Source organism: Dermacentor andersoni, chromosome 11 (genome assembly GCF_023375885.2).
Source record: "Dermacentor andersoni chromosome 11, qqDerAnde1_hic_scaffold, whole genome shotgun sequence".
Classification (NCBI taxonomy): Eukaryota; Metazoa; Arthropoda; class Arachnida; order Ixodida; family Ixodidae; genus Dermacentor; species Dermacentor andersoni.
This window is the reverse complement of record NC_092824.1, coordinates 72,598,013-72,614,349: the sequence shown is the minus strand read 5'-3', so window position 1 is coordinate 72,614,349 and position 16,337 is coordinate 72,598,013. Positions and strand designations below refer to the sequence as shown.

The following is a 16,337-nucleotide window of genomic DNA, read 5'->3' as shown; positions in this document are numbered from 1 at the left end:
CTTTCGCTCATATTTCAAACATGAGCTTCTTTCACGGAGGCTGACTCGTATCTGCGCTGTGTTAAACTAGGCTTTCTACGCAGTCCAAAATTTTTCGTTGCAGTTGCATTTCCGAGCTCTTTCTCTCTATAAGCTATATATCGCTTTCCAGGGTGGCCTGCTCCAGCTTGCCATCACCGTCGGTATTCTGTACTCTTACACGCTGGGACGCTTCTTGGAGTGGCAACTGCTCGCTGTAGCCTGTTTGGCAGGCGCCGTCCTGCTGGCTGCTCTGAACCAGTACTCGGTCGAATCTCCGCGTTGGCTCATGATCAGTGGCCGCAGGCTGGACGTCCTAGAGGTTCTCTGGAAGTTACGCGGTTCCAGCGGGAAGGTAGGTGTGTTCCATAGGCAGGAACACGTGGCTTAAACGCGTATTTTTTTACTGGTATATTATTTTAGCGCGAAACAAACTTAAGATAGGTTTGAGGGGTTCACTCGATAAAACGGCGTGCAACAAAAACAAGTAATACCCGTGTCATTGTCATTGGCGCGATGCCGTACGGACAAATCTGATCCCATTCGCCTTGATGGAATTGTTATTCAATGCGTTTGCAAGGACTCATTCGACTGGAAAATGCGTACTCTCGACGCTGTAGCTATGCGAAGCTACGGCGTCGAGGGTACGCATTTCTAAGTATAACGAAAGCGTTTGAAACTTTTAAATCTGTAAGAAAACATCTATGCATAACTTTCAACAGCAAGCGGTACTTCTACGAGCAGATGCATTTTGATTTATTGTAAGCAAACTTTGAGAACAGAAGGCTTGGTCCAGAGTGTGATGCTGCGCTAAAGGTCGGCAACCTGTGAAGCATACAAAAGTCACGTGGGGAGAGCATGCATTTCTTGCACAGTGGTCTTTTGTCGTGCGCAGGATGTTCACGTGCAGCTCTTGTCAGCGCGTTTGTTTGTGTACTCCACGTGGTAAAAAAAAAGGCCAAGTCCCAACAACCGAACCAATAGGACGGACGAAGAAGCTGACGTATTGATCGGGCTGTGGGAACAAAACATGGGCAGTTTTAGTGGCCAGAAAAGGAATAGAAAGGCAATCATGAGCCATTCCATTCTATAGATAGGGAGGAGAATGACCAGCAAAGCTGTGTGGCACTTCTTGCTATTAGAAGCACGTTACCATCCATCGCTATCGCCTCAACTCTATTCTCGAATTATTGTGGACTGCATGCAAGACTAGGTCTTCGAATTTACTTATTGAGGTGTGTTACCGACCCCGACTGTGGGATTTCTTTCATTCATTATCTCCGGTCGAGCATTTCTCCCACTGTTGACTATTGTTCGCCGAGTGATATCTACTTGTTTGGTAATTTCAGTCTCCCTAGAGCAGACTGGGCTAACTTATCTTCATCTAGTCCTGCTGCAACCGAACTCATTAACCTAACTCTATATTTCTACCTTTTTGAAGTGAATAGCCAGAAGACCCATGGTTCTAACAGACTAGATTTAGTTATAACCGCTGCTCCTGAAACTACAGGGCCGGTTGTGTATCTTGATGGATTTAGCGATCATAAGACATTGCAGTTTGGTATCCTAGTTCCTTGTTCGCAGGTATAACATGTAAAAGGACTCGAGATAATAGTAAAGCAACATATGCTGAAATTAACGCGAGTTACCACACGTTTCAATTAAGTATTTTTTTCACTAAGAAACCAACAATCTACTGAAGATAACTGCTTGCTTTTCAAACACAAACTGTCTGGGCGGATAGAGAAGCATATTCCTCTCATTACAATATCTAATGATAAAGCTAAACAATGGTTCAACAAGGCCTTACATTGATCGCAGATTAAAAAGTAGTGCCTGTACGGAAAAGCTAAATCTGATTCCTCTCCACCTCTGCTGGATAAGTATAAACAGTGTCTCACAACATGCTGTTCTGCTATTATCACTGCCAAAAAGAAATATTTTACACGCGATCTTCCGTCGCTATTGCAAACTAATCCTAAGTAGTTTTGGCAAATTATATCTCCCGAAAACAAACAGGGCCCCGTATGACTGCGCAATACTGATGGCTTACCGTTTACTGACATTGAAAGTCCGACTGCGTTTAACAGACTTTTTGCGTACATGCTTACAAAGAAAGATCATTTTAGTATGCAAATTGTTCCTGATTGCGACCACGCATTCATGGAGCCCATGGGGAGCAGTCCTGAGGGGGTGTTGGATCTCTAACAACCTTATCCTCATCTACCGGAGTGGACAACGAAAATTCTTAAAAACCCCATTTCAATTTTTAGCCAGATATTGCCATAGGTTGAGCAAGCGTTATTATCAGGATAGCTGCCAACCGACTGGAAAAATACCCAAGGTCATTTATGTCTTCAAAACCGGCAACAAAAACTGATTAACATTAACATTCATTAACATGCATGTGCTGCAAGTTACTTGAACATAATATCCGTTCTCACATCTACTACCATCTTAGATGAAATTACTTTTTTTCTAGTCAAATCAGCATGGCTTTAGGAAAGGGTACTCGTGTGATACCCGGTCATATGAATTTACTACACAACTGCATTTTGACATGGATGAAAATCTGTAAAGAGATTATATGTTTTTAGATTTCTCAAAAGCATTTGACAGAGTTACACACAGCCAGCTGTTTACTAAATTATCTACGCTTTATCTTGTTTCTCTCGCATTATCCTGTATTCCTAATTTTCTCTAATTGCAGCAAGTCACTGTTGTCAATGGCTTTTCTTCCGCACTATGTGACGTACGTAACATTTCGTGTACGAAAGGGAAGGGTGCTTGGACCCTTACATTTTCTGATTTACATTACCGACCTTCCAAATAACATTTCATTCCGTTTACGTTCTTTAGCACATGCCTGTGGTGTTTACCATAATATCACTTCTGTGACTGACCACCTGGCATTTCAAAATATTCTTAACACTATTGTTGATTGGTGTATAAACTGGCACATAATATTAAACCTCACTAAATGTGTGTATATATATATATATATATATATATATATATATATATATATATATATATGATTGACTTTTAGGCATAAGCACGACATTTCTTATTTCCAGGACTATTAATAAATTAAATTATGGGGTTTTAGGTGCCAAAACCACTCTCTGATTATGAGGCACGACGTAGTGGAGGACTCCGGAAATTTCGACCACCTGGGGTTCTTTAACGTGCACCTAAATCTAAGTACACGGGTGTTTTCGCATTTCGCCCCCATCGAAATGCGGCCGCCGTGGCCGGGATTCGATCCCGCGACCTTGTGCTCAGCAGCCTAACACCATAGCCACTGAGCAACCACGACGCGTCTCTATTAACACGTTCCTCACCAAAGCTATGTCGTACAAATATCTGGGAATTCTGTTCACATCAAATCTTTCATGGTCTTTTCACTTTTCAACAATCTGCAACAAAGCATCGAATACACTAGGTTTGATACTCCGAAACCTGCGAAACTCGCATAACTCCGCTCGAAAACTAGGTTATCTAACATTTATTTGTCCACAGTTGGAATTGTTCTCATTTATTTGGTCTCCCCATCAAAAATAGGTCATTGAAATGCTTGAATCCATTCAAAATAGAGCTGACCTGTTCATTTCTAGCAGTTGTAGTCTCTTCGCCAGTGTCTCCCAGCTTAAAAGCCTTAATGGTATGCAGAAACTTGAAAATCGTCGTTCTATTTCACTTTTGTGTTAAATTCATAAATATTCTCCCGCCCATACTTCATTTTTGTCTCTGAAAATCGGTTCCGCGATCTTCTCGGCGCTTACATAATCATATCTGCTTTAATCGCATATATGGAAAAACTCAATCATTCAATTCATCTGCATTACCTAGAGCAATTAAGCTCTGGAACGATCCTCCTGATAACTTACCTCTTTTTCTGACCCTTGAGAGTTCAAAAACCACCTCTGCCTGCATTTATCGTTTTAGCATTGTTGTAAATGTTCTTTTCTGTTGTACCACTCTTTCAGTAGTTCTAAATCTTGTTTTATTTTTTACTACGGCTTCACTTGTATTTGGTTATCACGTTTTGCTATACTCGTATTTGTTTTGTTGTTTTAATCTTCATGCTAATATGTATTTATGCTTCGATGGGGGCGAAATGCGAAAACACCCGTGTACTTAGATTTAGGTGCACGTTAAAGAACCCCAGGTGGTCGAAATTTCCGGAGTCCTCCACTACGGCGTGCCTCATAATCAGAAAGTGGTTTTGGCACGTAAAACCCCATATATTATATAATATGTATTTATGCCCGTTTTGAATCAACCTTGTATTGCTTTTGCCTTTTACCGCGTATGCTGTACCGTTACTCTAGTTTATTATTTCTGAACTGTATTTCTATTGATACGCCGCCCTCATTCAATGCTATCGGGGCTTGTGAGGCATAAATGAATGACTAAAATAAATAAAATGTCGTTGGGTAGAGGAAGCAAGCCATCACTTGATTAGGGCTTTGTCGCCTGCGATTCAGTCGGAACTAAATTTAGTCTCGGGTTGCAGAGGCGTATCGCGACAGCAATACGTTTGTCGTTCCTTGCACGATTGCGCGCGTTTGAGACAGCTCACTCAGGCCGTGGGAGGCGTAATCTACCAAACTCCAAACTAGTGTGCAGTATGCACTTACCTACGAATGCGAAAGACCTACAAATATGCGATTTCTTGCAGAAATGTCTAGCTTGCTGGGTTATGGCGCCCCCGTGTTCGACACGTAAAGTACAGCAATAGCGTGAGCAGACTCGGAGAGCAATGCGGAGGGATGCGCACCCAACACCTTTCACCATGGCGGCCCAACTATGAGTAGGCAGCGAGCATGGTTTCGAGATTAGATCGGGGTACCCCTACTAGTGATGACATAAGCATTTTTTTTAATGCGAGGATTACTCGCAAGGCTGGCTCAACTGGTATATTGGTAATTTTGCATCCTTGGCTAGCAGCGCGCCCATCTACAAGGGAAGTAAGTTTCCTGTCACTCATCTTCCTTCCCATGCAGATCATCGCACTGCTCGCCATGGATGCAACATTAGTGAGGCATGTAAACGTTTAATGCTTGAATAGTGATCATGCGCTTTAGTTCGGCCTCGTTTTGTAGAGGGGAGAAACAATTACTCAATCGTACATATGTCGCGTGCGCTGATTGCACCATTGTTTGGCCACGCATGACGCAATCAAAGCTAAAATAAATCTCGTGCACGGTGTTCAGAGACGCGTAGCTCTGGAGCAACTGTGTCGATTCTAGGAGGAGTGGTCACGTTCCAAAGAGCTCACTACGCCAAAGTAGACGCAGTTTATCAAACTCAAAATGTTACTCATCCGGAGTTATCAGGCCTAAAAGTGTGCAGTTTGTTGGAGAAATGTCACGCTTGTTCGGTTCGAGCGGTGCCGGGCAGTCTCGAGGGCCACCGGTAGGGGGCGGCCGTTTCTTTACCCTAGCTATCAGGGGTACAATCAGGGTATCAGGGGTAAAATCAGAGGTACAATCAGGACTCGACGGGAACCAAAGGTCAGTGGGTCGCCTCGCATTGGGCGCTCACGGGAAGACTACAAATGAAGCTGTGCAGGGGGTTATGGGCTGGACTAGTTTTGAAGTGAGGGAAGCTCGCAGTAAAATTTAGTATGAAGAACGGCTGAGGAATATGGAAGAAAGTGATTGGGCTGGGAGAGTGGAGTGGAGTTGATTCACAGTGGAGGAAAAGAACTAGGAAGCTTATCAGCAAGTATGCGGCCTGTAGGGTGGGCAACACAGCAACAAAGAAGGTCAAGCGGAAAGTCAGAGAGGCTGAAATAATCTCATGGGTGGCGGCAATGGAAAAAAAACCTGCCATGAGTAACTACTTAAGAGGAAAAAAAGAAATCAGGAAAGAAACAATTTATGATAACTCAAAGAGAAGCTCATTACTTTTCGAAGCGAGATCGGGATGCCTTAGAACACGCACCTATAAAGCGAGATATAAGACGGAAGAAGAGGCATGTGCTTGCTGCGGTAGAGCTAGGGAAACTATGGAGCATGTTTTATTAGAATGTGAAGACGTCTACCCAGCGGTCTATTTAGGCACCACTGGCCTCCTTGAAGCCATTGGGTTCAGCGGGAGCAGTGGTAAAGTAAACATGTCTGCAATAGGCATTAGTAAGAGGCGATTGGAGGATTGGTGGAAGAAAAGTAGGGAACGACAAAAGCAGAGTTCGCACTAGGGGATCAGAAAATTTGGGTGTGGTAGTTCATAGTGTTGTTTTTTTATTGTTTAACCTTGGTAGGACATTAGGCAGTGTAATAGCAAGAGCTTGGTGGCGCAACCCACCGACCCCTTCCAAAGGGGAAGCTCATAACATCCATCCATCCAGCTAGTGCCCGCAGCCTCTGCAAAGCAAACGGGCGCACTAAGTATAGGGAGCGTACACGATTCCGAAATTCGAGCGTAGGTCCTCACTAGCCGTAACATAAGACACACGTGTAAGCTTTCTAATGTGGAAACAAACGTAACGTGGGTTTTTCGTTACTGTCATTCCTGCATCCTTGTGCCCATACGCCCTCTGCAGCACGCGCAGGATGTTTCACGTACTCTGCCTCGGCTGCGTTCCTGATACAGCCTACCGGATTTTGCTTTCGGAGCGACGGCCCTGACACGCACTGTTATTCACCTATCCAAGTAGACGGAAAAGTCGCAGCGCGATTTCGCCGAGTCTGCTAGAAATAGTATGCGTGCGTTGACGCTAACGCTATGCTGTTCATACCATAAAGTTGGTGGCCACGTGCCAAGGACAATTTAAGGAGAACTGGAAACGAAATGACATTTCTAATGTCAAAGCCAGAACATCAGTCACTAACGACGGTACATTTATTTTATTTGCCCGCGTACTGCAAAATGTTTACGCACATGGCATACCTTTCCTGAAGCACCATTTCCCAGTGCACGTGCGACCCGCCGTGGTTGCTCAGTGGCTATGGTGTTGGGCTGCTGAGCATGAGGTCGCGGGATCGAATCCCGGCCACGGCGGTCGCATTTCGATGGGGGCGAAATGCGAAAGCACCCGTGTACTTAGATTTAGGAGCATGTTAAAGAACCCCAGGTGGTCGAAATTTCCGGAGTCCTCCACTACGGCGTGCCTCATAATCAGAAAGTGGTTTTGGCACGTAAAACCCCATAATTTTTTTAGTGCACGTGCGGGCGGCGCTTTGTACCAGGAAGACGCGACATCGGCAGGTTCTAGTTGTTGCGGCCAACGGCAGGTTACCGTCGTTGAGGTTATAATCAAATCACGAATACCGACAAAGCTTATAAAACAAGTCGCAGTTTCGCCAGAAAGGCCAAGCATCGAGTGCGATAGCAAATTAGTAGACAGTTATACGAAGTAAGGATAGTGGTCTTATCCGCCGTATAAGCTCGTAAGCATTCTCTTAATAACTAAATTAACAAGCGTGGTGCCACGCGCGCGCAGACACAAACACATCTCACTTGGTGAGCGCGGACACTCGCTGTCAGAATGCTGGCCTGAGGAAGAGCGGCAGCTGCAGCGGGCGAATCGACCTTCGTGCTGGCTTTTCGCTTCAACGCGATCTAAACGGCGAGACCTAAGCGAATACGAAGCAATGAGCCCCCACCGCGTCTAAACTGCAATAATCGCAGATCGCTTTCTAGATAGGGCCCGCGCGGCCTCGAGCTGCGCACCATAAGCAGCTGCCGCCGGAGATAGAACCCCACTCTCTCCTATCTCAAGGTGCCCAGCGCGTTATAGAATACAGCGTGCTTCCTCCCAACTTTCCTGCCTTGCGCGCGCGAGAGTGAGCTGCCATCGTTGGCTCGCCTTCGCGCGCTTTCGCTCGCACATACAGCATATGGAGCACGGCGAGGATGTTGTCACCCTTGGACTTTATACAGACTATCACGATGACGGCGAGGACAGTAATGCGCCTCAAGTGCCCATATAATAAAAAAAGAAGTATTGTCTAAGGTAGGCGTTGCAGTTTTTTCGCTGTATTATAAATTTCAATCTGCCTCAGTTTTTACGCACGTGGCAGTTGTGGTTGCATCAAAAATGTGATCTGTGTTCACCGCCCATAACGCATAGTGTTGGGAAAACCGACTTTTTGCCGTCCATTCATAGATGGCGCTACGAATGATATAGTATCATAATGAGGCATAGAGAACTTTAGGGCTACAGTAAATATGAGGTGGTGTCATGATCCGCCCGGGTTCGTGAACAAGGGAGGACTCGAGGCACCCTCTGTTAGACCGACGCTCCGCAGCCTGGTGGTGATGAACGACGTCTGACTGCCGAGCAGCTGTGCTCGTCGGTGTTTATTGGTGCCGTGACCAATGTTGCCTACCAAGCCTGGCAGGCCATGCAGCCTGGCTGGCCAACGAAGATTATGCCCGAGGAGACGTCACATGCTTGTTACATGTGGTACCTGCAATATGAAAAGGGGTAATGGTGCCAGCGCTGACGTTCTCAAACATCACTGTGTGCATGAAATCAAATTCCTTTTTTGTGTATTGGAAGTTTACCAAAGATCGGTAGGGCGGTTTGTTATGAGCGCCCAAGGTAAAACAAATGAGCCAGTGCAGGGTGACATGTGTTGCACCTCTTTTGAAGTAAGAGAAGCGCATAACAAAATTAGTTTTGAAGAAAGACTCAGGAACATGGATGAAAATAAATGGGCGGCTAAAGTGGCACGATTGTCTGCGCCTGAAAAGCGTGGGCACAGAAAGGAGGAAGAGGTCAAGAAAGTTGGCAACGAAGTGTAGCGTAATTGAAAGGGTAAACAAACAACTAGGGCCTGTCAAAAAGACAGTGGCAGAAACAGAGGCAACGAATTGGATGCGAAGATTGGAAACAAGAAAGGCCATTGAGATTTACCAAAATGGGATGAAAGAAATTAGAAGGGAATATCTGGCAGGACAACACACGGGCAGTGCATCGCTATTTCAGTCTCCAGCTGGTTGACTAAGGCTACCAACAAACCGGAGCAAATGCTGAAAACAAGATGAAGTATCTATACGCTGTAGCAAAAATCCGGAGACCACTCAGCGCATGTCAATTATATCTGAAGAAATTCCCCCAGTGAGGCCCGTGGGTGAGGTACACCTTCCAAAAGCGGACGAGAGTGGACGGAAGAGTGAACTGGTGGGTAGTCAAGATAAGCAAGAGATGTCTAGAGTATGTGTGGAAAAAATGCAGGGAAGAGGTTGATACGACATGATCTGCGACAGACATGGGTACATTTTGAAGGGAAAGAAACGATTAGGAAGATGTATACAAAAATGCCACAATGAAAAGCGTGTATCGCATACCTGAATAACTCAAGAAGGCGAGGGGATTATTTTTTCATCGCCCCGTTTCAAAGGCGATGTCAATAAATTATCATCATCAACCTAATCATCATCATCACCGTGCAAGTGACACCGATCATAACGCCATTCTGAACGTACTCTCTTTCTTCGGTGCGTTTACTCCACTTTTCAAGTGGAAGTATCCTGAACGGTTTGCCACAACATTCTCAACCCAAATACATCTCGGAAACTGTCAGCGAGGCAATTTCCGACAAGCTTTCGTGAAATGTATAAACTTGATTGTTAGATACGAAATATTAAACTAACCAGCATGCGAAGCTGCGACGACAAAGAAGTTGAATGCAATTAGCATGGATGAAGATCTACAAGTTTTAAAATAATGGAGGAAGCAAAGAGGGGAGTAACCGACGCTTATGCTTGTGGAAAAATGGTCGAAGTCAGCTGAACGAACAACAGGCAGATTTGCAAGAATTGCGAAGTCTGGCAGAGTTAAGCAAATCCGGTATAGGCCTTAAGAACAGCATCGTATGAGAGCGAACTTGCCAAGGGTCACATCGACATCTGAACGCAGTCATTCGCTGGAGCTGAAGTCATTGCAGAGTTAGAAATCCTGCCTTGAGGAGTTCATTTGACAAATTTTAAGAAGGCTCCCTTTTGGCTTCTGTGACGCCCGCACTCTCCGCCAGTGTAACGTGGTAATGGTTTACTGGGTTCATTACTTTCTTGCATCCTTTCACTTTCACAAAATTTTTAGTGACTCGGCACCACGGACAGGTCGGCGCCTGCGGTCAACAGTGTTGCTGGCACCTTGCCACGACAGTACGCTCGGCGTAATTGGAGCAGCGCGTTCACAAGTATACACCGACGCACACGGTGCTAAGTCGCGCGCGATCTCACGAAAGCGATAGTATTACCGCAAGTGAAATGCCGTAAAATGCGGTCCCAGTATCTACACCAAGTCTGCTCAGTTCCTGCACAGTCTCGTCTCCACGGTTTGTCATATGCGTCTGGCATCTATGGGCATTGATTACAAGCTTTAGGATATTACGACGCACTTTACCATGCTCCTAACGCAATCTAAGCTGCGCCTTTTAACTTCTTTACACCTCGCGAGGTTGGTTCAGCGCAAGTGTGTCCATCGTCGCTTTAGAAGAAAATACAAACGCCGATGATCCACTCAAGAAGGCCACATAGCAGTTCCCGTCGTCTGCGCCACAACTTAGCCACATTTGTAGCCACTTTAACGAATTAGGCCTATGGGAGCCGCCTATGTTGATCTTCCGGCACACGTGCCGGCTTGTTCGGTCGTCAGTGATGCTGCTACTCGTTCAGCGGCCCGATGGTCGCTAGTTTTAAAGTGCTGCAACGTCGACTCTCCGGAGCATTCAAATTACCGCAGAAGGCCCATGAGACTAGAAAATACGCTGGAAGATGTTTTCGAGATGACCTAGCAAAAAAGCCCACGTAGCTGCTCGTGTCGCCCGAGCTACAACTTACGCACTTTTATAGCCATTTCAACGGATTACTTCAACTTCGGTTGCCTTCTGCGCAGGTGGACGAAGAGTTCTTTGCAATCGAGCAGGTGTTCGCCCATGCCCCCACGCGCTTTGCCCACGTCCTGCTGGCCACGCATGCTCACTTTATCCAGCAGTTCTCGGGCATCAACACGATCATCTTCTACGCTCATTCTCTGTCCATCCAAAGCGGCATCTCAATCAGCACTGCAGACTGCTCCATCATCGTCGCCAGCCTGCAGGCAAGGGGCATGCGCGTCCTGCGCTGTTTGTGTCAGTGATTCATTCGTTGCTTGCGTTTAGAGTCCCTAAGCGACCTGATACTGCGGCTGACGCCGCAGAGGCGGTCTTCGGCGTGTTTTGGCTACCCGCAGTTCTTCGCAGTGCTGCTAAATTCAAGTACTAAGGCAGCAACGCAAGAATGGTGAAGAACTCAAGAACTGAGAATTCGCGCCACACACGTTCTTGTGTCCTTTGTCCGTCCTGCGATGCAGTCGCAGTAAGTCGAACTAACCAGCCCATCAACCCGTGCTCAGTAAATCTAGTATAATAGGGTATAATAATCTATCTATCTATCTATCTATCTATCTATCTATCTATCTATCTATCTATCTATCTATCTATCTATCTATCTATCTATCTATCTATCTATCTAATGTCGAGTGAGTGAGTGAGTGAGTGAGTGAGTGAGTGAGTGAGTGAGTGAGTGAGTGAGTGAGTGAGTGAGTGAGTGAGTGAGTGAGTGAGTGAGTGAGTGAGTGAGTGAGTGAGTGAGTGAAAGAAAATGATTTGTTTATGCAGCAATTGGTTAAATTCAACGGCAAAATCCGACGTGTTCCGTTTAATGTGGTTGTGTGCTGCTGAATCCGAGGTCCACATTTCGGTTGCAGTCCAAAATGGCTGCATCACGTTTGTTTCCGAATAGAAAATATTGCCTAACTTTAATTTCAATGCACATTAATGAACACGACTTTATCAAAATGAATCCGGAAACTACATACTACGGCGTCTCCCCTCTTATAGTGTGACGATTTTCATCCCCATGCCTACTGCCGCTACTATGTCAGTCTTCGATACAATAACCTCCGGAAACCATGCCGTCATCCTGGAGCCTACAAGCAAAACAAAGCATTTGGGTTATATAGAAAACGCCATGTTCGTCAAAGTGCACATCACGACTTGGTTCAGTGGGGTTTACTTTTTGATTGCATGATTGATAGCTGGGCAAGAAGATGGGCAAGAGGCAAGTGTCATGTTGTTTTTTATATAGGTATTCGTTTTTCCCTTCCTTTGCCGGAAAATCACCTGAAAGATGCCGCTATGGAAATAATTCCATTGGGTGTTTCTGAACACGCTCCACAATTGCTTTTCACTAGAACTTCGGCCATTAACAGAATATTTAAATTTTGTGTATTTTAACTATTCTTCTGAATTATTGCACTTTATTTCAAAATTTGTAGGGTAGTTCAAAACTACTGCGACGCATTCTGTCGTTCATCTCTTGCATTTAAAATGTTTTTAACTTGTTTCAATAATGTTTGCTTTATGGAACGTCAAACACCTCGCACATGGGTCCTGTGTACGACCGTAGTTGTGCCACCACTAACGCCGCACAAGTAATTTTCGTTGCGCCGCCCTTTGCTGAGAAAGGCCAAGATCGCTGCTGTGGATGCTCCGACACCGGTGGGACACGTGACCATACATTGTTGTTCCCCAGGTTCACCATCATAGGTGTTTTCCGCCTTGAAAGGGAGCCATCCTGTATTTAAAGCTCTCAATGATTTTCTTTTATGCAATTTTATTCATGGTACCCTAAGGGCCTTATCGACCGCGGGATCGGTTTAACCGCCATATCACCGAGATTACAATCAACAACATGCGACAGAACCAATCTCGCCAAGGCTATCTATGGCAGTGCGTTAGTATTTAATCAAATATAGCCGCACAACGCATAGCTACAGTCGAAACGAGTTACGTACGACGCGTGTACTGTAGTGGAAATTCTCTTTCGCGCTTCCTTGGGAACACTTGGCCTTGTAGCACCGCCGCCACGCAGCCTGGGCTGGCATCCGAAATGCATGGCGCACCGATGCGGCAAACGCTTAGAAACGGCGTCATGCGGCAACTGGACGCGCTTCGCCGTCTATGTGGCACTGCCGCGAAGTGCCCGCTTGGCCTCCAATGGCGAATAGCACGGCTCGCCGGTTCCTGCTAACGCTTAGAATTGTTCCCTCGCTTGTCGCACACTCAGTGGCACCTACTCAGTGACCCAAGTTGGTCAGACGTTCATTGAAGAGCGGTACATACCAGGGATACGTTAAGGGATAAGAAAGGAGCAGATTGGGTGAGGGAACAAATGCGAGTTAATGATATCTTAGTTGAAATCAAGAAAAAGAAATGGGCATGGGCAGGACACGTAATGAGGAGGGAAGATAACCGATGGTCATTAAGAGTTACGGAATGGATTTCAAGGGAAGGAAAGCGTAGCAGAGGGCGGCAGAAAGTTAGGTGGGCGCATGAGATTAAGAAGTTTGCAGGGACAACATGGCCACAATCAGTACATGACCGGCGTAGTTGGAGAAGTATGGGAGAGGCCTTCGCCCTGCAGTGGGCATAACCAGGCTGCTGATGATGATGATGACATACCAGGTGTCTGCATGGCGCAGCTGGTTAAAGCGTCGGCGCGAGAGGCGCTCATACCCAGTGCATCTGTGGCTCTGCCTGCTAATGCATCGGGTTGCTGTCCTTGAGGAACCTTTGTTACGCTAGTTCGATTCCTCTCACTATCGAATAAATTTAAAGGACCTTTTCGCCCTTGTGTAGCGGCACATTCGCGCTGGCACTTACCTAGTTATCCAAGTTGACGCCCAGCCGAATACCGAGCATACCCGAGCACATACCGAGCTTTGGAAGTCGGCGTCAAAGAGTTTCTTTCGACAGCGATCCGACGCAGTCCCGCATCTAGTGACCTATGTCGGCGTGAGTTTCGTTGAAAAGCGGCACGCACGTACGTATTGCCACATACTCAGTCAGCTAAGTTGGTCCGGTGCTTGGTCTCGAGCACTGTTATCCATGCACAAAAGCCCGATGCACTACGCGTTCGACCACTGACTACCCGACGGACTAGGTACATACATACATACATACGTACGTACGTACGTACATACATACATACATACATACATACATACATACATACATACATACATACATACATACATACATACATACATACATACATACATACATACATACATACGGATGTCTGGGTGGGTGGATGGATGAATAGGAGAGAGGGCGGACGGACGGAGGGACGGAGGGATGGAAAGTGCGCGAAGTACCCTAAGAATGCTAAGCACCGTAAGAATAGCCAAGTCAGCGCTCGTCTCCTTCCGTGACTTTTCGCGCTGCCGCCTTCTCAAATATGTACCAACAAGCCCGATTCGCCACATTAATGCTAACGCCTCATAAAATTGGCAGCAGATTCATCGTTTGGAGATCACTTGCGATGTTTATTTATTCATTTATTTATTTATTTATTTGTTTGTTTGTTTGTTTGTTTGTTTGTTTGTTTGTTTGTTTGTTTGTTTGTTTGTTTGTTTGTTTGTTTGTTTGTTTGTTTGTTTGTTTGTATATACTGCAACCCTAAGAAGGTTATCCCAGCAGGGGGGTGCACAAGTTAAAGATACAAGGCACACAGCAAAGCACTAGTGAACAAAATATGAAAAAGAAAAAAAGATGGTCTCAATACATACACATATGCATATAAACATGCTATATAATACATGGTCCTAGGAATCATGGGCATGAACCAGAGATTCGCTCAACAATACGAGATTAGCGATGTGTCTTAACAAGATTAATCTTAACGCGACTAGCAGTGTGTCTTATGGTGGGCTTGTAATTCGATGTATATTGCATACGTCATGATGACTATATGAAAAGCGGGACATACCCAGTGACCCAAGTTACCGTTCAAGACTTTGTTAAAGAGCGCCACACATCGAGTGGCACATTCCCAGTGAGCCAAGTTGGAGCCAAAGAGGTTCACTCAAGAGCGGCATGTAACCAGCGTTCCACATATTCAACCAAGTTTGTGTGAAACATCTCCATTGAAGAGCGGCACATACTAACCAGTGTCCCAGATCCAGTAACGCAAGTTAGGGTGAAAAATATTCGTTTTAAGAGTGACGCATACCCTGTGACACATACCCAATGAGCGTAGTTGGTCCAAGGGTTAGTCTCGAACACGGCTACTTGAGAAGAGCAGCCTGATGCTCTGCCCATTAAGGCCAAACTGCGCGCACGCCTGGCGGCGCGCGAAAGCTCGCGCCTCGCGAGGAATGGCGGCTGGAACCTAGAAGACGCGCGCTTGCGCTCACCCGCTTGGCTCATTGTTTGCGCCTTGGTAGACATAGTTTCGTATGTGCAAGAGGCAGCCAGAACACCCACATTTGTCTAAACGATATCTGTGCTCTGTGCGTGCGATCTGCCCTGCAACATCGCCGCATGCGTGAGGTGCGTTGGCCTGACCTATCGCGCTCTGGCAAGCGTACGGGTAGTTTGGCCTTTACACCTTGAACTACCCAGTGATCGAAGTCGGTTTAAAACGGGTTAGACGTGCCCAGACAGACAGACATGCCGCAAGCTGGGCGAAGCGCCCGAAGACTGTTCGTCGCATTATTACTTTGGCAAGAATACACTGAGTAGCAAAAAGTACAAGTAAAATATGAAGAATTTTACCAGTAAATGAAACTGCACTTTAGTAAGTCACTTTCCCTCGGGCATCTTGAATGCAGGAATTGTCACTGATGAAAACAATGTTTGCGGAAAGGTGGTTCCACTCTATTAACATCCGAGGAAAGAAGGAATGGGAGAAGGTATTTGTGCTGGAAGAAGAGACGTGGTCTATATAAGGGGGATTGATGCAACAGGATACGTAGTGTGGAGCACAAGTGAATATATGTAGAGCTGCGTCATTTGTGCTGCATGCAAATTAACTCTTCCTAACTCCCATATATGCCTTTAACACGTCCTACTTCCCTTACGTGTGCACCGTTTTGATTCGATATTCATCAAGCCTTCTCTCTCGACCAGCGACAATTTCAAATTTTTTTTTTTGTACTCTAAAGCGCGTTTTCATGGCACTCGCGGTAATTCTTCGCAACTTCTCCGAAATTCTAACGTATTTTTTTTATGTACAGTCACATCGCAACACTTTGCGCACACCAATTCTACAAAAAATGTGGATTTACTTTCTGCCGAGGCATCTCATTTAACAAATCACCGTGTAGATGGCAAAGGCAGCTCCACTACCGAAATTTGAACTTAAGGACGACAACATCCAGCTTTTTCGTGCAAAGCCCAGTCCGGTAAACTATCCTGCCTGTCTATACATCCTGCAGTCCTCTCACATGTCAATTAGGTACACTTCGGTATTTATCGTGTGTGCAAACGTTTCGATTTCCCGGTAGCATTAGCCCAACTTTGAGGACGACT

At 45.7% G+C, this 16,337-nt stretch overlaps 1 protein-coding gene across 1 annotated transcript in view; it reads left to right on the top strand.

The window, feature by feature from the left end:
* LOC126518290 (solute carrier family 2, facilitated glucose transporter member 8-like) overlaps nucleotides 1-16,337 on the top strand; it is a 74,713-nt gene that overhangs the window by 49,142 nt on the left and 9,234 nt on the right. The window contains exons 6-7 of the mRNA XM_072285210.1: nucleotides 152-373; nucleotides 10,877-11,111. Of these exons, the coding sequence (XP_072141311.1) occupies nucleotides 152-373; nucleotides 10,877-11,111 (457 nt within the window). The remainder of the gene's footprint in view (nucleotides 1-151; nucleotides 374-10,876; nucleotides 11,112-16,337) is intronic.